We start from the raw sequence: 23067 nt of genomic DNA, 5'->3' as shown, positions 1-23067 counted from the left end.
CCCCCCTTTTTTTTTCTTTTTTTTTTTTTTTTTTTTTTTCCCCTGGTGTGTGATGCTGAACTGTAGCTGCATCCCACTCCCCTTTAAAATTCCCAGCGCTGGTGACAGGAGTCTAACTGTTCTGGGAAACTTCCAATAATTTCCTTTATTGAAAAGATGGTGCCTCCCAGAGAGCTAGAAGTTAATGATAAAAATGTAATGTGACTTCCAGCTTAGCTCAAAGAGGTCACCTATATTTGCAGAAAGCAATTTAATTCCTTTAGCTCACTGAATAGCTGCACCTGCAAACCTTTCGGCACTGGGATGACCTGAATTATTGCTTGCACTGAGGTGGAGGACAACACTTGAAACCCTGCCGGGTAATTAGTGTTTTATTATACAGAGTAAAAGGGTAATGGGGGGTGCAAATCAGATACCTGAAGTAAACCCCATCCCTGTCTGTCCCACTAGAAGCTGTGGACGGGAGAAGATAATTTCATGTGTCTGTTCTGAGACCATCGCTGGGTTCCCAGCAGCAATGATGGCAGAATTCTCTCGGCATTTAATGTCCGTGTGGATGTTGAACATCCAGGCTGTAGTAAACTCTGCCATTGCTCAGGCTTTAAAACCCACTTGCAGCCTGGGCTCATGCAGGCCAGCTTGATAACCTGGTACTGTTTTCGCTGGACTTGTGTGATACACCTTTACCTTCTCTTCTACTTGTTGCTTTCCCTGGGTAACTTGCTTTGTTACTGGTGTCACCGGGGTGGTTTCTCTGGTGTTTCAGCCCCACCACAATCCCTTCTGTGCTCCGCTTTGTGCTCCTGCAGAGTTAGGTTGAAGGGAACTACTGCAGTTGCTGATGATAACTTACTTTCTAAGAGGTGGGATCTTTGCTATCAAATACCTCCTACACAGCTTCTTCTGTGTTGTCTCTATTGCAAGAGCTGGGTTTGTTTAATATGAACACCTTCCACTGCTTTCTTGCAGCATTTGAATATGTAAAAAAGCCGGTGTAGTTAGGTCCTCTAGAGAATTAGTATTTTTAATCAGGCATGGGCTTAATTTCCTGTTGGTCTTGCAGCACCACCAGGACACTTTCCATCTCCACAGCTGGCAGCAGCTCTTTAAGGTAGGACGGTGGCAGAGATGTCTGGTTTATTGCCCCAAAGGCATTTGTGACAGATTAATCAGCGAGCAAAGATCTTTTCTGAGCCTCCTCATTTTATTCTGTCACTTCATGTACAAATGTCTCCAGGCTCCTGCAGGGCAGGAAAGCTCATTCTGCAATAATGTTGTGGGTTTTGGTTTTTTTTTTTTTGCAGGCTTTGGATTTCAGCTTGGATGGGAAGGTGAACTTGACAGAGCTGACGCTGGCGCTAGAAAACGAGCTTTTAATAACCAAGAACGGAGTCCACCAAGCAGCCCTGGCGAGTTTCAAAACAGAGATCAGACACTTGCTGTAAGTCGCCAGGATCGCCGGCTCTGCCGCTTCCTCAGTGCCCTCTCTGTTCTGCCAAGTAGGAGCTTAAGTAGCAGCTGGCTAATTAATGGTGGTTCGTAGCACTTCTCCAAGGGGCATCGGCGTGGTGCTGCCATCTCACTGGAAGGCTAGGTTCTCTGTTAGCTTGGTCAGAAACTTTAAACTCTCTCGTTTTGCATGGGTAAAACACTTAAACCCAAGTATTGCAGAAAAATATACTTAAAAAACAATAAAATCAAAGCAGTAGGCTGTTCCCAGCCCTGCTCTGCAGTCTGGAAATGGTCACTGCAATCTGCAGCGGTCATTGACAGCCAAGGTATGCAAAACTTAGGACAGAGGCTGGTGCAATTTGATAAGAAGTACCTTTAATCCTGACTGATTTCTTGCAGTAGTGTTGTATAGGTTTTGCCATGTGATGGGGGTGTGGGTGAGGTACAAAACCACCATGAACCCGCGCTTTTTTCGTTTGCAAGTCAACACAGTTTGACTTTGCACTGGACTTGCCATGCAGGCTTCTCTATTGAGAGAGTGTAGGAGATGGGAAACATTTCCCTGTATGTATATTTATTAATTTATATATGTGTACTACTGAAGCTCAAATATTTCTTCCCACACACTAATGGATCATCTTGTCCACCCCACTTTGAAGACCCCTGCTCTAAGCATTGCACCCTCAGTTTTGCATTGATTCATTCCTGTTGTGGAACCATTGCATCCATCTGCTGCGTGCACAAGCTCCAGTTGTTAGTGGTGTTTTGTTTGTACTGTAAATCTTTAAATATTTTAGGTATTTATCAGCTTACGCATCCACCTCCATGCGACACCACAGATGACTTTTGCTGGTCATTAAAACTGCACGTGTCCTGTTACCTGCTGGCTTGCAACTTGTGCTCGCAAGCTGCCTGCTTTGCTTGTATGAAACCTCACAAGATGAGGCTTCCCACTGTTTGTTTGCATCTACATGTCGAAATACCTGTTTACGTTCACTCAGTGAAGAGATTTGTTGTCAAGTCCCCATCAAGAAAGCTGCTCAGTGTAGCAGATCTTACAAACTTGTGATCAAAACCAGATTGCGTGTAGCGTGAGGATGAAGTAGTAAAGGTAATAAAGTGACGAGAATAAGTAAATGGGGCAGAAATTGGCCTGGCAAAATGGCATAGTGCTGGAATTTGGGGAGGGCTAGACCAGAGCTGAGGCATTCAAGTGTTGAGGTCCCTATGGGGATATCGAGACATGTCCAGAGCTATGTGTGCAAGTTCATATCTAGTGACTAAATGCAATTGATAAGACCCTTGGAGAGCTTTCCAGGCTGTTCTTCTCTGACGAGCCTCTTGCAAGTACGTTCTTTAGGGGAGCCAAGAGGGGTGACCTAATCGAGGGTGGCTTTGCTTACCCTAGGGAGCGGGTTGATCAAGTGGCCAGAGAGAAAGAGAAGCTGCGGTCGGACTTGGAAAAAGCTGAAAAGCTGAAATCCCTGATGGCCTCCGAAGTGGACGACCACCACGCCGCGATTGAACGCCGGAATGAGTACAACCTCAGGTATGGCGTCCCGCTTCACCCTTCCCGTCCTCTTTGGCATCACTGCTGCAGCGTTGCAGGGACTCGATGACGGAGGTGGTGGCTTCGTGCCTGCCGATTACCACCAAGCTTCCCTCGCAGCCGTGTTCGCCGCCCGTTTCTTTTTACGAGCTCTTCTTACCTCCGATGCCTTCGTAGGAAGCTGGACGAGGAGTACAAGGAACGAATTGCAGCTCTAAAGAACGAGCTCCGGAGAGAACGGGAGCAAATCCTGCAGCAGGCTAATAAACAGCGGCTGGAGCTGGAGCAGGAGATAGAAAAGCTGAAAACTGATGAGAACTACATCCGGGACCGCCTGGCCCTTTCCTTGAAGGTAACGGGGACTAAATGCAGCCAGCCTTTTCCCCCAAAAGACAAGGATGCCCAGAAGTGGGGAGCGAGGCTTGCGATGTAGTCGTCGTTGAGATGACGTGTTTCAGCTAGCGTGTTGAGATAGCTGAAAGTAATTTCAGCAGCAAGATAGAGGTGTATCCGTGAGAATTGTTTTTTGGGTCACCTCGATGGGTTGCTCCTTGGATTCGTGAAGCTCCAGTTCAAATCTCTGCTGCCATCATGTGCAGCATGTGCATGTGTACAGCTAGTGGATGGGCTGTCGGCCTTGCTGGCACTTTGGCTGTCTGGCTGGGAGATAGTATGTCTCCACAAAATTTAAAATATTGCTTACCAAAAAAAAAAAAAAATCTCTAAATCAAGTTTGCTGTTTTTCCTTTGGATAAACTACCTGCTGCCTGATGCAGTGGTATTATTCACCTGTGACCCCACAGATTGACATATTTTTCCAACATTTTCTTAGAAAACACTTAAGTCACAACTCTTTTCTGAATCTAACAGCTGCATAACCATATAATCTAATTTTTTTTTTTAAACTGAGCAAAAGTTAATGGTAATGGTGTTGCCTTACAAACAACATCAGAAGTGCTGGCAGTCAGAGGGAGCTAATACACCTGTGCAGGTGGTCAGGAGAGCAGCTTTTGAAGGGGTTGGGCATCCTGTGAGCATCAGAAAAAAACATAAAATAGTCCTGAAGCTGCCATCTGAAAGGTGAGAGGAGCCAGGGAGTGTGGGGTTTGTGAGCCAGCTGTAAGTCTGGTGTTCATGCTTGCTGTTTTGCTGTGGCAAGAGGGTTGTCCGTGTGTGGATAACAAATTCACAGTTCCTGTCTTTGGCTGAAACTTGTAACAGTGTCATGCTCTGACTTGACTGGGAGATTACTCATTTTTCTAATGAGTTACCATGTGTTAATGTTTTCCTTCTCCAAATGCTGAGGCTGTTGGGGGGTTTTGTTTGGCCCAGGAAAACAGCCGCCTGGAAAGCGAGCTATTGGAAACAGGAGAAAAACTAGTCGAGTATGAAAGTTTGGCAAGCAAACTGCAGAGGAACTTGGAAAACGTCCTGGCTGAAAAGGTAAATCCTCCTTTTCCCAGTATGCGTCCAGAATTAAATTGCTTTTCGGTTACTATGCTCGAGCTGCCAATTTAACTAATAGCTGGAGGCTCTTGGGTCCCTATCCAGATGTGACCAAGGCACAGCCTACCTTATTGGCATGGACTGCCTGCCTGACTTCCAGTTAAGGAAATTAAAGATGCTCCACCCTAGCTGTAGTTTTATACTAATTAATGGTAAGGAGCCTTACAGTGAAGCAATCGTCCTGCAGATCTGCAGGGATTTTTTTTTTTTTTTTTTTCCCCCCTAGCACATAGTTTTGGATAGACCCAACATGCAGGTCCTTTCTAGGGAAGATGATACACGAGGTGTTAGGTGTTACCTGGCATCTCTGCTAAACTTAGGGGAAAATGGAGGTGAACAGCTGACCATGGTTGTATTACAATAAACTTCTTAGAAGATCAGCTTCTCCAAAGGCATTTCTGTGCATCTACAGACAAAAGCTCATATACTGGGATTCTCACCCAGCATCTGTTTTCCAGATTTCTTTAAAGCCGGGATTATTTATCAAACTGAGATGTGCATATGCTAAGCTAGAAAGCTGCGGTCCGCAACCAAAATTAGCGTGAGAGCTGCGGTGAGACAGCAGCTAGTATTTGTTAGGGAGGTTGCTCGTTGTCCCCTACCAGCAGGGAAGCAGAGCTTCTGTATTTAAAATTAAAAAAAAAAAAAAAAACAGACGGGAGAGGGTGCAGGCTGCAGGTCTGCTTGCGAATGGCATCTGGGCAGTGATGAGCAGGGCTGTTTCGTGGAAGAGTAACTGGATCCCGTTCGTGCCGTTTCAGTTTGGTGACCTGGATCCCAGCAGCGCGGAGTTTTTCCTGCAGGAGGAGAGGCTGGCGCAGATGAGAAGCGAGTACGAGCGGCAGTGCAGAGTAAGTGGAGCCCAGGGCTGGAGACCTGGCACCCGTCTGCCCGTGTTCACCGAGAACATCCTTACCGCAAACAGCAGGGCAGAGCAGCGATAGAATGCTGCTGATTTTTTTTTTTTTTTTTTTTTTTTTTTTTTTTCTGATGTAATGGCTTTTTTACATTAATCCAAGCTCTGGGAGGGGGGTGGAAAGCTCTTGCCGTGGAGATAACTGGCTGAGCTAAGAGGATGAGGTGCCCCAAGGGTGGGCTGGGAGCAGGTCTCCGGAGCCTCCTTCGTTCCCCAGCTGTACATCGAGCTCAATTCCTTGCGCAATTGCGCACTAGCCGTTTTTTTGATTTACGAAATAAAGTTTGCCCTAATTAGAATTCAGAGTTGCAGGAACTTACAGCAGAAGTAAGATATATCTGAGTTTCGGTGGTTTCCAAAACAGCAGCGTTTTCTTAAAATAAAACTGAAAATGTAAAGCTTGTCTTCTCCACAAATCTGGTATGGCTGAAACACTGCTTTAAGGTGGGCCTGCAAGTTACCTAGTTACGTCTACTTTTTTGATGACTACAATGGTTACTAGCATTCAGCTCATCTGTTCTGCGTGATCCTTTTTGTTCAATAATGGACTATCTTGGCAAAAGGCTGTCTCATCTGAAACAGCACGGTAGCTCTCTTAGTTGCAGTTACAGTTTAAATGCAAAGATCATTTAGAAATATTTGTTGAATTGATACTTCAAGACGTTGCTTGAGTATGCAATTTATTTTCTTTTTTTGAGTACTGGCAGATATGAGTCAGTACTCAAGGTTCGCTTTCTGAACCTTTCAGATCTGCAGAATTGTGTGTTTACACATTCAGGGATTCGTTTTCCTCAATAAACACTGCTCATTGAGCTGAGCTCATGGCATTTGGCACAAACACTCGGGATATTCCTCTGGCAAGTGGGCAGAAGTACCAGATGGTAAATGCAGTGATGAGGGTATCTCTTTCCTAATTTGATCTTTTGCTTCTGATTTGATTTTTGCAAGTAGATGGTGGTTGAGGAGGTATTTCTTGACTGTTTGAAAATGTTCCTAAGCTGCTGTTTAAAAAAGGTCATAGGAAGAAGGAATAAAGTAGAAGGTCCTGGAGCACGGTCTACTTTAGAGGCAGAATATATACGGGCTGTCAGTCTGAAGAAGGTTCTGCTCTTCTAGTAATAAACACATCTGTTACTTGTGCAGGTTGGAACCTGGCGAAGGGCGTTGTTCTGCTGATAGGAGGATGACTAACCGTGGGATGATGGCAGGATTATTGACAAGTCTTTACCTACCGTAATTCCCTCTTGAATGTCTCGTCGTGGGAGTGTGTCGATGTACAAATGCTCAGCTGCCTTGGTTGCTTTCACTCAGGCTTCTTTTTCCCCCTTCTCAGGAACTGCAAGACCAGATAGACGAGCTGCACTCGGAGCTGGAGGAGTACCGTGCCCAAGGCAAAGTGCTCAGGCCTTCGCTGAAAAACTCACTCTCAGAAGAGTTTGACATTGATATGAAAAGTCATGGCAATAGCGGTATCGAGCCTGACCAAGGTAAAGCACATCTCCTATATGACCAGCTTCTGGGCTGTAGGTATTTACGATAACATCTTAGAGGCAATTACGTAAAAACTTTCCCAAACCTTCACAGTGAGAGTCGAAAGCCACGTCCGTTTTGCTGTTTAACATTAAGTGGAATACGGCTGCTGTACTGTATTCAAAGCTGAAATTAGTGTTTGCAGTTTCTTGTCTGTGTGTGTGATGGGAATTTGAGAGCTGCAAGTAGCTGCCTGAACAAATTTAAACTGATGAAATAATTCTGTTGAGAATGTATCTCTCTGGGCCTCAAGAATATGTATATAATTACTATTTTTAAAGGACTTGGTTCGGAAGACTGCAATCCATTAAATATGAGCATAGAGGCAGAAATGGCTATTGAACAAATGAAGGAGCAACATCACAGGGATCTACATCACCTCAAACAGGAGCTCGAAGACACAGTAAGCTATTTTAACTTCAAACAAACCTTCACAACTTTTCCAGCCTCTTCATACAGGTGGAACGGTCTTGAAGAAGGACTCTTAATTTCTGGCGAAATGATAACCTTTCTGTGAATCTGAGCTTCTACCTTCCCTGCTCCTTCTGCACGTTGCTGTGCGATGGAGAGGGCTGTATGAGTGCTGCGGTAGATCCTCACGCCGCCCACCAGCTAACGAGAGAGTAGCGAGCCTTTCCGAGACAGTATTGCATTTTCTGTCTTGAAAGCCTGCTGCATCTGAATTAGCCACTTCATTCCCGCTGGCATGGGATAATTGTGGGTTCGAAAGGCTGCTGGTGGGAGTCTGCATCGCTAAATGCTGTGCTCACGCAGTCTGGTGGTGTTGAAACGCGGTCTGTGCAGTGGGCATATGGAAAATGCTCTGTTATGATACCTGTGCTACCAAAAATGGGCAGTCAGCTCCCCATTTTCTGGGTGTCCATCTGCAGATTAATCTTGCCACGGGTGCAGAAATATCTCCATTGCCTCTACATGGAGAAAGCTTGGGTTGAGATGGGCTGATGAGGCTGGGGCAGCTCCGCTCCAGCGCTCATCTACTGAGCGATGGTGAGCTGGCAGAGCACATTTACAGCCAGTTTACGTTAATATCCATGTCAGGGTCACGGTGTTTCCCAGCAAGTAAGACCTACCTTGGTCTGCAGGTGAGGTGCGCTGGTGTAGAAATGGCCAGGCTTGTTCTGCAGGAGTTGGTTCAGGACCAGAAGTTGGGGGTCCCATCAGGCTTCCACTGCATCTGTCAGACCAGTGCCCACCTGCAGATGAGAGATGGCTATAGAATTATAATTGTTATAGGACTATAATCTATTCGTTTCACATGTGGCATGACACAGGTACGATGAAACTGTATTGTGACAAAGCTGGGATGGGAGTGGGAAAAGGGGACAGATAGAATATCACCCCCAAAATCATTACTTTTCCTTAAGGGTTTCTCTCATGTCACTTGTGTTTAAAAAAAAAAAAAAATCCACAACCAAAAAACCCAACCACCCACACAACAAACAAAACCACCCAAAAAAAACCCCACCCCCAAAACCCAAACAAAAAACCCCCAACCTTTTTAAAAGGAAAGGCCTCGTCTGCCCCTTAATTTGGGGAAGGCTTTGAAAAAGTAATCAGTGAAATAAAAAAAGTCCCCTTGCAATTTGCAAAACTGACTTAGGATTTTAAAAGTTGTTTGTGGCTTCTCTTTCCACAAATTAGCTTAATGGAAAAGCATGAATTTCACTGGCTTCTATGTAATAATCATCTTTATTCCAGTAAGAAATTAAGCTGAGCACTTTAACAGTCTTTGCAGGGGAAATTAATGTAAGATGCTACTGTGTAAATCAAAATATTCTGTAGAATATATGGAAATATTTAATACAGAAACACTGAGAAAACATCTCTGTAGAAAATGAACCAATCCAATCTGTTTTCCTTTTTGTAGGTGAGCCATTACGAAAAGCAGCTAGATGAGACAAAAATCCACTGTGAGAAGGAGCAAGAGGATATGAGGAAGAAGTACACCGAAGAGATGCATGTCATGGAAAAGCAAATAACTGGCCTTAAAAATCAAATTACAGAACTGCAAGGAGAGGCAGCAGCGCTCAGAGAACAGCAAGGAAAGCTTGACTGTAAATATAATGATGAGAAAAACAAATTACAAATGCGTTTTGATGAGGAAAAAGCCAATCTGCAAGAACTGTTGAGGCAGGAGCACGAAGAAGACGTTAGAGCCAGACTGGAGCAGGTAAACGAGAAGTTTAGTCAGGAACGGGAAGAACTGATTCAAAATGGTGTCTGGGTGGAAGAAAAGATGAGAGTTTTGGTGCAGACACTGCAGGAAGAGAAGGGAGAGCTGGAACGCGGCTTTCATGAGCAGCTGAAGAGGATGGCAGAGGTGCATGCCCTGGAGAAGGAGGAGCTCCAGCAAGAGCTGCTGCGGAAGCACGAGCAGGACCTGGAGGAGGAAAGGTGAGTGTCGCCGCTGGCGGGGACGGTACTGGTGTACGCTGGCCTCGATGGCTTGGCGTGGTGACCAAGGTCAACCTAGTGCAGAAATGATTCCTGATGCGTAACGCAAGTGTATTAACTGTGCGGTGCTGTTACCTGTTTTATTCCCGAATGCTGGGCTGCTATCCAGGGTTGTTTTTTTCTTCTGGCCTTTCTCAAGCAGATATTTATATTGATTTTTAGCTCGCCCAGAGGCAAGAATAGTGTTAAAGCATAACCAGATGTGATTAGCTTGAGCTCTGTTCAGGATCCCTGTGCTTTTACAAATCCCTGCTTTGTCCTTTTAAAGCATTTGGCTTTTCGGAGTTGTTCTTTTCTGAAGAAGTTACTGGCTGGTAAATGCATTTAGCCAAGATTGAGTGTCAAAAGAAACTGAAACTGTCCTGGGGTGACAGGGAGAGATGGGGGTAAGAACATCTGCCCCCACAAATCTGATCAAAAGTATAGAAGGGCATACATTGTACAGGAAACCTTTTCTGAGGACTTTTCATGAGTTATGCTTTTCCAAGGCAATTAGATTTTTATTTTTGAAGTTTCAACAAATTGCCTCAAATTTAACTTTGGCTCTCGGAAACACCTGTCAAATAGTACTTCATCTAAAACTTGGTGAAAAAGTAATTTTTCAGCTTTTTTCAGCCTAAAAAGCCATTTGAATCTCTTTGAGTTAGCCCAGAGTTTAGTAATATATTATGTTAACCATGTTTAGGAAAAAAATGGAAAGTGACTATAACAGAAGAGCATCTCATGCAGAAACTCAGTTTTCTGTCGACACACAAACACTTGTGAATAAATATGAAGAAAAGATCCAAAATCTGGAAGGACGTTACCAGCGAGAGTTGCATGAACTTGCTGAACAGCAAAGAGAGGAGAAATCTCAGTGGGAGTTTGAAAAGGATGAAATTGCTCAGGAGGTTGCTGAAGCTCACGAGCAACTGAAGGAAAGTCTGGCAAATGAAAAGGCCATTTCTTCTGCCCTGACCCAGGAGAAAGATCTCCTGGAGAAAAACTTCAAGGAAGAAGTGAACAAGCTTGTGTGCGAGAGAGAGCAGCTTCAGAAGGAGCTGCAAGACCTGAGGAATGCTGCGGAGAAGCAAGAGAAAAAGCTGAACGATAAAATAACACAACTCCAAAATGACCACGAAAAAGAGCTCAAGAACAAAGATGAGCGTATATGCGTGGTGGAGGAAAATGGGGAGCTGGTTAGGCAAAAGCTGGAGAGACTTGACAGTGAATATAAGCAAGAGAAAGAAGACCTCAATTCCAAACTTCTTGCTTTGGAGAGTTTAAACAAAGACATTTGTGTAAGAGCAGAAACGGAAAAGGCTGAGATGAGTTTGGAAATCTCAAACCTTCAAGGGAAAATACAGAAATTGCAGTGGGAGACCCATAGTTTTTCCGCCCTACAAAATCATTATAGGGTCCTCGAAAATGAGTATGCCAAAGCAAAGAGCAAAATTGCTTCTTTCTCTGGGATGGCGCCCCTGGGAGATGATGCAGCTGTCCTCTTAAATCTGCAGAAAGTGCACGAGCAAGCCGTGAAGGAAAATGTCAGAATGGCCACTGAGATAGTCAGGCTGCGGCACAGGTTGCAGGCTGCGGAGCGGGATCCCGCGCCACCTCCCAGCACCGGCTGCTCCGACTCCGGCTCGGAACGGTCTCAGCTGCCAGATGAAATAGATCCCATTTTTGAAGGGTTGCCCTGGGATGGTAAAGATGCAGACAAGGGAACAGATTCAAATGTCCCTCCGCTTTTGGAGGCTGATAGTACAGACCTGGAAGAAATGACCGAGATTGATTCAGATTTGGAGAAGGCATGTGTGAAAGCCGGAGCAGGTGGCCGTGCACTCGAGGTGCAGGTGTGTCGGACGCAAGGAAGTAAAGCAGCACTGGAAGCTGATGGCAATTGGGATTGTGACAAGAATCAAGAGCTGCTTTCTCATGTGCCTCTGCTGCAAAAAAAGAGAGATCTTGAGAAAACCCTTGAGAGAGTTCCCAGACCAAAAACGCTACACGACGATGTTAAACAGCAGAAGGTTCGTCTGCCAAATCACAGAATAACTCCCCAAAATAAAGGGTTTGTTTCCGATGCTTTGAAGCTGCAGGTTGAGCTTGAGAAGGCTGAAGAACTGCGTGAAGCCTCTCTCCAGCTTGACCATGCTCCTGGGTCAACAAATGGTGACCTGAAAGGTGTAATAGCTCAGCTCTGGAAAAGGGTCAAAGAGTTAGAAGACAGATCAATGGCACAGGCTGAACTTCTGTCACTACAAGAAGAAATTCAGGTAGAAAACGAGGATCTGAAATGCGAAATGATCAAGTTAGTTGAAAAAAATAAAGTGCTAGAAGACAACCTGCAGAAGCTGAGAAGCCTTCATTGCAAACTAGAAGAAAGTAAAATGGCAAGTGTTAAGCTCAGAGAGGAAAACACACAGCTCCTCCAGAAAGTCAAAGAATGGGAAGATGTCCAAGAACAAGATGCACAAGGCAACGCAGAGGCACACCGTGACAAGTTAAGACTGCGATGCCAGCTTGGGAAGCTGGAAGAACGTGCTGCCGCGTTTACAGGTCAGCAAGGCACATGTGCCCAAAGCGACGGCACGGTGAAAGAAGGGTCGGCAGAAAAGAGGGAGCTGCAAGAGCCCAACAGAAAGCTGAAGGAGAAAGCTGCTGCTCTGGTTAACCCAAACGACGTGCATTTCCACGAAGAGAGGGAGGAGAGGAATACAGTGATGCACGGCTTACAAAGCACGTGCGCTGAGCTGCAGCAAAAAGTTGATCTTCTGAGGTAACGTACGCTTGCAAAACTTTGTGGGAAACGTGCCGGCCCCACAGTAATCAAATATGCTGCTTAGAAACTAACCTAGCGTCCCACTCATCGCTTCATAGCCACCTGCCTGCCTGCTGTATGGTTGCTGCATTAACCACTGTAGTTTAACTTTGATTAGAGAACAGTGCCTTGGACTCTAACTACTAGCAAGCAGGCTGTTTAATCGTGGATAACGACGGTTGAAATAAATGTGTGTGACTTACTCTTCTCTGACCATGACCTAACATGAATGGTAAAACAGGAGCAACCTGCCAGCTGTTCTGTCTGTGGACGTAGTCACCTTCGCAGTGTGTAGTTAATGGTACATCAGCAACCCCTGTATTTTAATGTCCGAAATACTATGGTAACACTTCCAGAATGCTTTTAGCTTTTACTAATATCCTTCTTCACTCTGTTTACTCCTTTCTAGTACTGAATGTTACTTGGAACGTTAAAAGCACTTCCATTTTTCTCAATGTTTAAGTTAATACTAGAGAATTATGGTAACTTTCTCAGCAGGAGCACTTAGTGTTAGGAATCCATCAGGTGTGTGATACAGTAAATACTATTATAACACAGAGAATATAATAGGTTTTACCTGCTTGTTTTTAACTGCCGTATTTCAGCAAGGATTTTTTTGGAGGCCATAAAGTGGCTCCAAGTGGCTTAATTATTGTTCAGCACCAGCTTCCTGCAGGAAATTGTTCTTTCAGGTATTACACCATGGCTAAGTTCTTTCTTTACGGTCGCCTCAGGACAGGAAAGGCACTTTCCAGCGCTGCTGTTCCCAGCATACTGGGCTCTAGAAACAGCTTGCTCTCCTTGCAGTCTGCCTTCTGTGGTGTTAAGCTGTTTAACGTTATGTTATTTGTAACTTAAGGACTGAAAGGTATAGTACAACATTAGCGTGAAACTTTTACTAGGTATCTTAAATTTTAATTAACTAGCTGTACAGAAACATGCACAAAAGCCCCTTTTTCAGTGATCTGGGAAGCACTCTGACTAAATGAAATGTAAAATCCATATACCATTCATACGGAAAATGAGTCAATTGTAGCTTTGTCTTGAAATATTACAGGTAGCTTAGGCCTTTAGGAATTTTTCTCCCGGTGGGCCTAGATGGTATACAGAAACAGTTTTCACTTGTCTCATCTCTCTGCCACAGATGTGAAGCCGAGAAGCTCAGAGAAGAAAATGCTATTCTGAAAAATGAAGTGACTTTATTAAATGAGGAAGGTAGTGCTTCCAGCCTGAAACTGAGGGAGCTAAATGGATCCCGAGAAGAAATGTGGTAAGAATTCAATGGGGCATGTACCATGTCTATGCCTTCAGGCTCTTGCTGCGGTGCAGACACAATGCTTACATCCCTTCTCTCGAAGCTCCTTCATCTGTTAGATATTCTGCAAAATTTGAAACGGGCTTGTTTCATGGTGCCATTGGAAATCCAGCTGCCTGACGGTCTATTCCTCATCCTTTCCACCTGCCCCAGCTTGTCCTGCCCGTTCCTAGAGCCAAAGCAGGGGCTGAACTGTAGGAGTTCAGATGACCCAGTAACACATACAAACACGGGACCTACTGACGAGCTGACCTGATGCAATTCTTCTTGCTTCAGCAAAGGCAGAGCTTGCTGGGCTGGGGTAGCCTTAGGAAAGGCAGGAAGATGTACAGTGTGGCAGAGCGTTTCAGTGATTTGGTCTTTTGCAAGTAGATAACTATCCGTGATCCCGGGAGGATTCTTCCCTTCTGGAAAAGAACTACATACGGGGTACTTTGCGGAACTGAGTGCTTGCCAAGCCTATGCAAAACAGTGATGCTAAGCAATAAATAAATATCCAGAATTACCATTCAAAAACCAGCCCATTCTTGTAGGCGTGTATATTAAGAAGTGACCCTAATGTTAATGAGCTTTCATTTTTCCTTAGGCAAAAGATAGAGGCTGTGAGAAAGGAGAAAGTGGCTGTACAGAAGATGGTTGACAACCTGAAAAAGCAGGTATATGGACTGAGCCCATAACCTTCTCTGCAGAAATCATCACCGTGTAAAAGCTGTTCCTTAGACAGTCAAAAAGGCAGTAGAAAATTACCATTATATACATTTAAACTTTTTGATAACTGTTCTCATTAACTGTTTGGGACTGATATGAGGCTTGTTTGACCTGATCAGAAGACAACTGTAACGCTACGGTAACTATCTAGCTTACAGACTTGAGACCACTTTCCATAGTCAGCTTGGACAGTGTATTTAATAAAAATATAAAGTTAAAAATCTTCTTTTTGTAGTCTTTGTGGGTAATGCTCTGCAGCAGCCCATGGGAAATAGAGGTTATGTGACTCAGCCTCTACTTATTTCCCAGCTAGCGGGGTCTAGGAATGCTGCCAGCTGTGACCCTTTGCTTGTATCCATGAGACTGCTACTTTTATTTTAAGGGTGGTTTGTTATGCTAGGCAAAGTAGAAGGTTTAAGTAGCTCTTACATTCATGTCCCTCTTAGTATTGTTTACTAAAATTCTACTTGCTCAGAATAATCTACTAGCTCACCAGCATAAACCCTCAAAATATACATCAGCATGGCAAAGGGAAGGAGGAACAGAGTGGCGTGCCAGATGACTGATATCGTAACTGCTATAATTGAGGCCAATTATGAGAAATTAACAGTTTGTGAGACTGACCGTGCATGCAACAGGCCATCAGGAGGATTCCTACTCCTAAATATGGTTCCACCCTAAAATTAGGACATGGAGCAAGTTAAACAGCTATAGGGAAATAAAGCAAGCAGTGCTACTGGGGTCATGACTGACACAGAGCACAGTTAGCAGCTGTGCCCTGCTGCTCAGAGTCACCATTGAATTGGAGTGACACTTGTCAGGTTTTTTAATCATCTCAATAGAAAGGAAATGTTTTAAAAAAAATCTCATCCCCAGTGTAAAAGCAGTCATGACTGACACTGCTGTCCTGATTCAGGTAGCAGATCTGAAGACCAGGAACCAGCAGCTGGACTCTGAAAATACAGAACTTAGCCAGAGGAACTCCAAAAATCAAGCAGATGTGCAGGATCTTAATCAACAGCTGGCGAAGGTGCTCAAGCAAAAGGAAAGGGAAGTGGGAAAATGTACTCTGGAAGAATGGGAAAAGGAGAGACTGGTACTGAAAGAGGAACTGGAAAACTCCAAAGTAAAGGTACGGGATTATGCTGTCTCTAACGGTATGAAACAATTGAACTTTTAGGAATGGAGAGGTGCTGTGGTGGTCTTTCAAAGCTGAACTTCCCTAAGTACTAGCTGCAAACGTATACGCATGTGGCAGTGGGGTGGAAGGTAAGCATGGCAGCAACCAAAAGCAGGGAGGTAGAACTGTGTAGGTTTGTCTTGAACGTGGAGCTTAGTGATGCTCAATATTTACCTGCATCTTCCAGCATGCCTGTTCTGTTCAGTCCAGTGCCATCCCAGCTGTAACCCATGTCACTGGCTGCAGCATCCTCTGGTTAATCTTTGTTACTTTGCGAGTCTCCTAAGTTGAAATCTGAGTCTTTTCTTTTTTGCAGTCATCAAATATGGTGTCTTCCTTGGAGATGGAGCTGTCAAAAATGAAGGTTCAAGCTCATATATTGGAGCAGGAGAACCACATCCTCAAGCAGGAACTTGAGAAGACAAAACCGGTATGGTGTCCTATTTGAGTGCCATCAGATAATGCTGGCTGTCTCTTACTGTGCCCTGCTCTCTTGCCCGAGTTGGAAATAGTTAATTTCTTTAAAGAAAGGTCAGAACAGTAGGGGAATATAAATCCTCCTGAAGCAGTCTCTGGGCACAATGCACAATTGTTCAAATAAGGTTGGTTTAACTTAGCTTTTGCCAAAAGGTCTTCCGGAGTAGTGGATCTACAAAGACAGACTTTGACAGTGAAGACAAAGATTTAAAGCTCTAAACAAGGAACAGACAGGGCTTTTCTAGTTTGTGCAGACAGGATAGGCAGGGGAACGTTTTCCTGTGTAACTGGTAATACCCATGTAGCTCCATTTAAGGACTGGTCTCTTCCAGCATGTCCTCTTGGAGAATTCCTGTTGCTAAACCCATCTGGAGATGTCTCACAACTTCGGAGGATAATTGCCTGGAGGGCTTGGTTGTTGCCTGTATAAGCGTGGTTCAATTGGCTGTAAATATATGCTAATAAACATAGATAATGAAGGCTACAAATTAGTTTAGCTCTCCTGATTAGGGTTCCACAAAGTAATTTTCTTTACAGCGTAAAGCACTCATTTGATGCACCCAATGCTTAGGATAGATAATGGTCTTAAAAAGCAAAAGCAGATGAGGCTTATTCAGTAAAGAGTGGATTGTGATTTGAGTGTAATTAAAGACAGAAGATTGAGCAAAGACAGAACAGCAGAGGAGAAGGCAGAGTGTTAAGCTAAAGCACTGTGTCAAAGGGGAAAAGGATCAGAAGTCAGCAGTACAGTAATTTTTCCCCTTTCACAGAAGAGGCAGAGAAAGCCCAGCCCTAAAGCGAATCCAAGGGATCACAGGGCCATTAGGAATCCTCAGCACTGCTGTGGCAGGAAGGATGCCTTGGGTCATATGAACGATACTCGTGTGGTCTTTCGTACCAAACTGGAGTACGCTCCTCTCGTCCGCTCTATCCGGAGTGGGACGCTCGGCCGGGAGCAGAAGAGAAAGCTTTGTGTAACACTTGCATGCAAAATTCTGAAACAGCACAGAAATGTGACTGTGAGGGGTTGTTTTCCACAGCTGCCCAGATGTGCTGATCTCTCTGACCTTCAAAATGAAGTTTCGAGCTTAGTTACTAAAAATGAAAAGCTGCAGAAAGAAAAAGAAGCCCTGAGTGAGGAATTAAACAGATGTATTGATAAGGTAAGAAAGAGCAGCAAATCCACATCACTACCTACCTGCTGTAACGGGCTGTTAAAACTCTTACGTTATCTGTATCACCCTTAACTGTAAAACTACATTGGTTTGTTGTTTGGGGTTTTTTCCTACCTTCAAGCCAGATAAAGGCTTAATTGCCACTGCCTTTTTTCCTAGCTGGTCTTAAAGAGAAAGCTTAAATTCTGGAGCACAGCTTTACTGTAATTTGATTATGCAGAAAATTCCAAACATTGCAAGGAACAGAGGCCTGGATATAAATATAGCAGCAGGACAAGGAAGACAGTGTTCTTGCACTTTTATTGCAACTCTAATGTACTGTAACTCTGAACTCGAGCAGAGTAACTAGTATGCATGCTATAAATAATGATCCCGTTGTGTGGAGATTGGGGCTGGGAGCTGAGGGGCTTTTTGCTCTCCTGCATTTTCTTTGCGTAGCTGTAACTCCCTCTAGCTTAACTCTTAAAGTCAAATAGAGTTAAAGAAAATCCTGAACGAGTCAGGCTTACCGATGTAATCTTATTTCAGGTAGCTAAAGTAAGCTGCTTAGAGAATGCAATTGGCAGCTTGAAGCAGGAGCAGAAGTCCTGGGAACAGCAGAGTCAGACACTGAAAACACAGCTCTCGGTCTCGCAAGAGAAGGTATAATGGTGGGGTTTGTTATAGCCCTGGATCAAAAGCATTTTTTTAGTCTCTTGTAGTGCTTTTTTCATAAAAAAACAGCCCTCTTCTCATGTGTGCAAAGCTGTCATGCAGCTAAGAATGGCCGCTTTGATGGGCTTTCAAAGTGACCTTCTTAAAGAACAAGAGGAAACTTGTTAAATGCAATGAGGTACTTTCTTCCCTGCGAATAATCTGTGTTGTTTTGCATCTGCAGCCGAGTTCCTTTTGCCAATTCATTCTGCCCAGTTATTCCTAAAATATTGCAGAGAGACCCTGCTGTTGCTCTCTGCTCTCCTGGCAGTGGCTCGCCAGGCAGGGGAGGGGAACGAATGGCTATCTGCTTGGCTGATTACACTTGGGGTTTCTTGTTGGCCGCGGGCTGCCAGGAAAAATAAATAATTCAAGAGAAATCTTCTCTTCCCAGCATACTGCAATATGTATTCGGGGCTGGAAAATGTGTCTCTGTTGAATGCAGTGTTGTGGCTGTATTCAAAGTGGATGGCTACTAATTTGGAACAGAAAGTCAGAAAATCATTTAGCGTTTTTTAACGTCAGCATTATAACTTATTCACTCCTTCCATCAGAGATCCTAAAATATGTGTGAGATGTGGTGCGTACACATCCTAGCAGACCAAGCTTACAAGAAATCTTGGTCCAGCAAATGCCAAGCTCTGTTCCTGCTCGTTACAGGTTCAGAGTCTCGATGAAACGCTGCAAAACACCAACCTTCAAATGTCCCGACTAAAGTCAGACTTACGGGTGACGCAACAGGAGAAGGAAACTCTTAAACAAGAAGTGATGTCTTTGCACAAGCAACTGCAGAATGCCAATGAAAAGGTAATGGACTTCACGTGCCTCAAAGTCAGTCAGCTTTGAGTGCCAGGGTTTAGGGACGCTAGCCGCTGCTCTTCTGTAGCCTGCTGGTGTAGCCAACTTATTTCTTTAGGTTGGCTTGTCCATTAAAAAGACACAAATAGTGCTGCAGGCTTGAGCAAGCAGACTGAGTTATGCAGCTATTGATATTATTTTTTTTAAACAAGTGACATAAAGCTAATAATTTAAAAAAAAAAAGCTGAAAGGAGGTGGCTACAAAAAAAGCCCTATTTTAATGATGTTTTCTGTATTTAGTAGTTTTCAATTTTAAAATAGTTAACTATAATTAGTCTTGTTGGATTGTATAGAATGTGCAGATTGTAAACTTACTTTTCAAAAACTTATTTTAATTTTTGAATGTGAGGACAGGCAATGGTCAGTCCATCTCCTGAGTCTCCATTCTTCCCTGAAAGAAATCTTTTGTTGGGGGGGAATAAAAAAATCTGTGGAGAATGTATGAATTTACACCCATCAAATCTATAAATGTATTAACAGTCAAACTCGTAATTGACAGGGGGATCTAATTTTCAGTCCGACTTGGTTTTGAAAGGCACAGTATTATATCAGCCTCTCTTAACTGATGAGGAACTGTAACTGAAGGAGGTTGTAGACAGCAGTCTTGGGATTGGTATTATGAATTCAGTTAGTAATTTGGCTTGTTTGCCATGTAATTAAGGAATATTTAATGTCCACATGGAAAAGAGGCTGTCTCAGAATCGTACAACAGGAACTAAATTACAGCTATTACTGAATAATATATAATACTGAGTTCTATTATTTGCTTGATGAGGCTGTGAAATGGAGCACAAATTGCTTTTTTGTGCTGTTGAACTCTGTGCGCTCATATCAACCATTCTGGCGCGCAGCTATTATCTATGATTTTAGCGAAGGGAAGCACTTTGGGTTTGCACTGTGATTAGCATGTTGGGTCTCTTAGTGGAAAACAGTGTGTAGGCTGGGAGGAAGGTGGGAATCCTGCGATTTTAGAGTCTGCAGTTACTGAAAGCCTACTTAAAACCCACCTGAATAGAGAAAATGTCTGCTTCTTTGTTTAAGGCCTAACCCTGCAATTCTGTCTGTCTTAAGAATCGGGTTCTAGAACGGGCTGTGCCTTCCTCAGGGCTGCAGGACCAACACAGGCAGCTACACTGGGATGAACTGGACCAGTTGACGCAACAGGAGCAGCAGCTGCTCAGGCAGGAGAATGAGAGGCTGCAGAGAGAAGTCCAGAGCGCTAAGACAGACCTGGCTCACTCCAGGGAGAAGGTAACCTGAGCAAGCTGTGACAGATCACAGAAGCGGTCCCTGCCTGCTAGGCAAAACGTAATGGTTCTTCTTTTGCAGTGGGTAATACAGGAGAGGAATGTTGCTCGTTAGTTTTGAGTAGAAACATTTGCAGAAAGAATGCAAAATGGAACAGTTTTCCTTCATATATGCGCTAAGTGTGCAGACAGTCTTATGTTTCAAACAGCTCTTTTTAAAAGAAAATCCTGATAACTCTTGTCTAAGATTCTGGTCTGACTTTCAGTTAACACCCTTCCATTTTTTTTCTTTCGTAAAAACTTCGTAATATTCCGAGCATTTTTTATGTCCAGTTTCTTGGCTCACAGTTATTAGGCAGATTGTGGGGAAGAGGAAGGGAAAGACTTTTTGCTCGAAGCTAAAATTTCAAAAATACACCAGAATCTGCTATGAGTCTGAAATCAATTGGTAACTTGGTATTTTAGATGAAGTAGATGCAATTTGATTTTTTTGAATGGTCCAGAACATCTTTCCTCACTTGTTCATCTCTGGTCTCTCTAGATCCGACAGCTGGAATCTACTATCCTTTCCCTAAAGCACCAAAAGCATCAAAGCCAGTCAGGTATCGTCAAAGCCATAGAACAAGAGAAATTAAGCTTGAAGAGAGAGTGTGAACAGCTTCAGAAGGAATTGTCATCTGCAAACAGGAAGGTTAGTTTTAGATGGTAAATACGTGACTCAATGCAGTACTTTCCCCCTCTAAGAGCTAATGTGGTAAGCTGTAATTTTCTTCTTCTACTCTGAGCTTTGCATTCTTTCTCTTACGAATCCCTGTCTGAAGGAACTGACTGTCTTCTGTGCTTCAGCAGAGCGTGCAGGGTGGAAGTCTGTGCCAATGTGCTGCAGGACTTCTAGTCTGTACGAACAGTTCAGTGGTAGAAATGGGAACCATAAACAAAACACAGCCTGCTCAAGTGCTCTGCCATACACAGCACTTGTATGCTAGCATTACCACTCTTAAATTAAAAATTAGTTACCCTGCCTATTCTTTGAAACTTGTGTCAGACATCTTTGAAACTTGTGTCTTAGACATCGCTTTCAGCAAAGCCTTACGCTTGTCCAAATACTTATGTCTTTTAATCTTTCTAAGGAAACTTCTTGTCTTTAATAGATCAGTCAGATGAATTCTCTTGAACGTGAACTGGAAACCAACTCAGAAAATGAAGGGCTAAGAAAAAAGCAAGTCAAACTGGATGATCAGTTAATGGAGGTACTTGTCAATCAGTGTTGACTGTACTGAATAGTGTGGGGCTTTATCACTATCTCACTGAATCCATGAATTTATTTAAAAACAACTTCTAGATGTATAGGTACAGAGAAAATTGAAACGAGAATTAATCTCCCTTAATGCCTAATCTCATCTTTCATGATCAAGATGTTAGTGTAACAAACACGCTTCTCTGAAGCACGTTGTGGTTTATCATAACTCACATAAGGCTTTGGATATAAAATCAAATAGCAAAGAAATTTGTTACTGTACTTGAGGCAAGGCTAACACTTTCCTCTTCTTTCCGAAAACATGTAACCTCAAGTTTTCCTCACTAATATTTGCATAATGCTGCTCTTAATGTAGAAACCTGTTCTTATTTACTATGGGAATAATTTGCTGAATTTAAGCCTTGCTATTGTATCTAGATCATGATAGAATAACTATTTACACAACTTGCTGTTAATCTAAAGGCATGAGTGAAAACTTCAGTTGAGATTCTTCCAAAGCCTGCTGTAAATGTGGATGGTTGTTCAATACTGCTGGAGACAGATCATGCTGGATGTTATGAAAACTGCATAATTCTTAGGTGTCCTTGCTTACAGGAACGGGCAAGCTTAACTATATTAAGTGAGTGTATCCCTTAAGGTCAGGCTAGACCTCAGAGTTGTCTCTCAGCCGTCTTGCCTAAACTTGAGGTCCTGAACTTCAGTTTAAAACATAATATTATATTAAAAAAAAAAAACAAACAAACCAAAACCACCACAATTTTGACTTGTTCCATAAACCAAAGCATCTGCTAGATGAGGCTTTTACAACACTGTTTATTAAAGGACTTCATGTTTTTCATCAAGAGAGCAAATGGGAAACATGTTATGCTGAATCTACTATGTAATTAGTTGTAAAATTGTAAAAACTTGATTAGAAAAGATGAGCTTTTGACAAATTACTGAAAAGACTGTTTATATGCCCTGCCCTTTTATTTATATAGTCTTAATTAAGCTCTGGGAAAGTTCCAAACGCTGTTAAACCCTTTAGTGTAAACACCAAGCATGGAACTGTGTTTTCTCCTAAAATTTGTATTTCAAACATGCAGGACTCTTGTTACTCCTGATAACATTTTCCCAGCAGGTGTGTATAACATTCACGTAGCACTTTATGACTTCTAACTTTCTCTTTTGTGCCTGTTCTCCTTTTGTTCGTGGCTAACCTGTCTAGAACTCAGTGGTTGGAACTAGCAGAGAAGGGTGCAGTTCTCTTTCTGAAATAGTGTGCGAAGGTAGAGCAATCGTTTTCAATGTACTACCATAGCATGGAGAAAACATTTCTTTCTTTTATGGATTTTTTTTTTTAATTTCATGCATCTTTTAAGTAAAGAAGCCACTATTCATTTTAATGTAAAATTTTTACTTTGACAGCTGCACTAACTTCTTTGTGGCTAGTATATCATGCAATTTGATTCTGTACACCATGAAGTTGCATGCTTCTAAGGCATTGCCATGAAAATGGAGAGAAATTACCAATTGCGTAAGAATTAAACTGATCGTAAGAAAATGAAAAGTGGCTCAACCCTTTCCTTCTAACCTATTGACTGTGAGGCTTGAAGGTGTTTGCGTATTTACCTCTGATATCTGCATGCTTTTCACCAGACTGTCAAATGTTTCCTTAATATTAACCGATACGTGATCACACTCAGTGTCATCCCTAATAGTTTAGCAAGTTCATGATTGTTCCACTTTCTTCCACAGATGAATACAGCAAGACTATATTGTTTTCATTAACCATGCAATTGGTATTTATTTTTAAGATGCTGTTAACATTAATTGACTGTTTCTTCAGCTCTTTCATTTCATACTCATGTGCTTCACAACATTACAGGAAACACTAAACAAATTCCATCAAAAGCTCATTATTTTCAGTGTTTATATTGTCAGTA

The 23067-nt window shown here is 43.0% G+C and overlaps 1 protein-coding gene across 2 annotated transcripts in view; it reads left to right on the top strand.

Moving 5' to 3' along the window:
• Positions 1–23067, top strand: part of NIN (ninein (GSK3B interacting protein)) — a 55295-nt gene that overhangs the window by 23676 nt on the left and 8552 nt on the right. For both annotated transcript variants that reach the window (XM_010579773.1, XM_010579774.1), the window contains exons 8-26: positions 1305–1441; positions 2861–3001; positions 3179–3353; positions 4334–4444; positions 5269–5358; positions 6757–6910; positions 7235–7356; positions 8842–9368; positions 10114–12189; positions 13376–13501; positions 14133–14202; positions 15171–15386; positions 15751–15864; positions 16952–17074; positions 17615–17728; positions 18440–18586; positions 19709–19888; positions 20426–20575; positions 21036–21134. In XM_010579773.1, the coding sequence (XP_010578075.1) occupies positions 1305–1441; positions 2861–3001; positions 3179–3353; positions 4334–4444; positions 5269–5358; positions 6757–6910; positions 7235–7356; positions 8842–9368; positions 10114–12189; positions 13376–13501; positions 14133–14202; positions 15171–15386; positions 15751–15864; positions 16952–17074; positions 17615–17728; positions 18440–18586; positions 19709–19888; positions 20426–20575; positions 21036–21134 (4872 nt within the window). The remainder of the gene's footprint in view (positions 1–1304; positions 1442–2860; positions 3002–3178; positions 3354–4333; positions 4445–5268; positions 5359–6756; positions 6911–7234; positions 7357–8841; positions 9369–10113; positions 12190–13375; positions 13502–14132; positions 14203–15170; positions 15387–15750; positions 15865–16951; positions 17075–17614; positions 17729–18439; positions 18587–19708; positions 19889–20425; positions 20576–21035; positions 21135–23067) is intronic.

Source organism: Haliaeetus leucocephalus, unplaced genomic scaffold (genome assembly GCF_000737465.1).
Source record: "Haliaeetus leucocephalus isolate CR32 unplaced genomic scaffold, Haliaeetus_leucocephalus-4.0 Scaffold678, whole genome shotgun sequence".
NCBI classification, from domain to species: domain Eukaryota; kingdom Metazoa; phylum Chordata; class Aves; order Accipitriformes; family Accipitridae; genus Haliaeetus; species Haliaeetus leucocephalus.
This window is presented reverse-complemented; position numbering and strand designations above follow the sequence as displayed.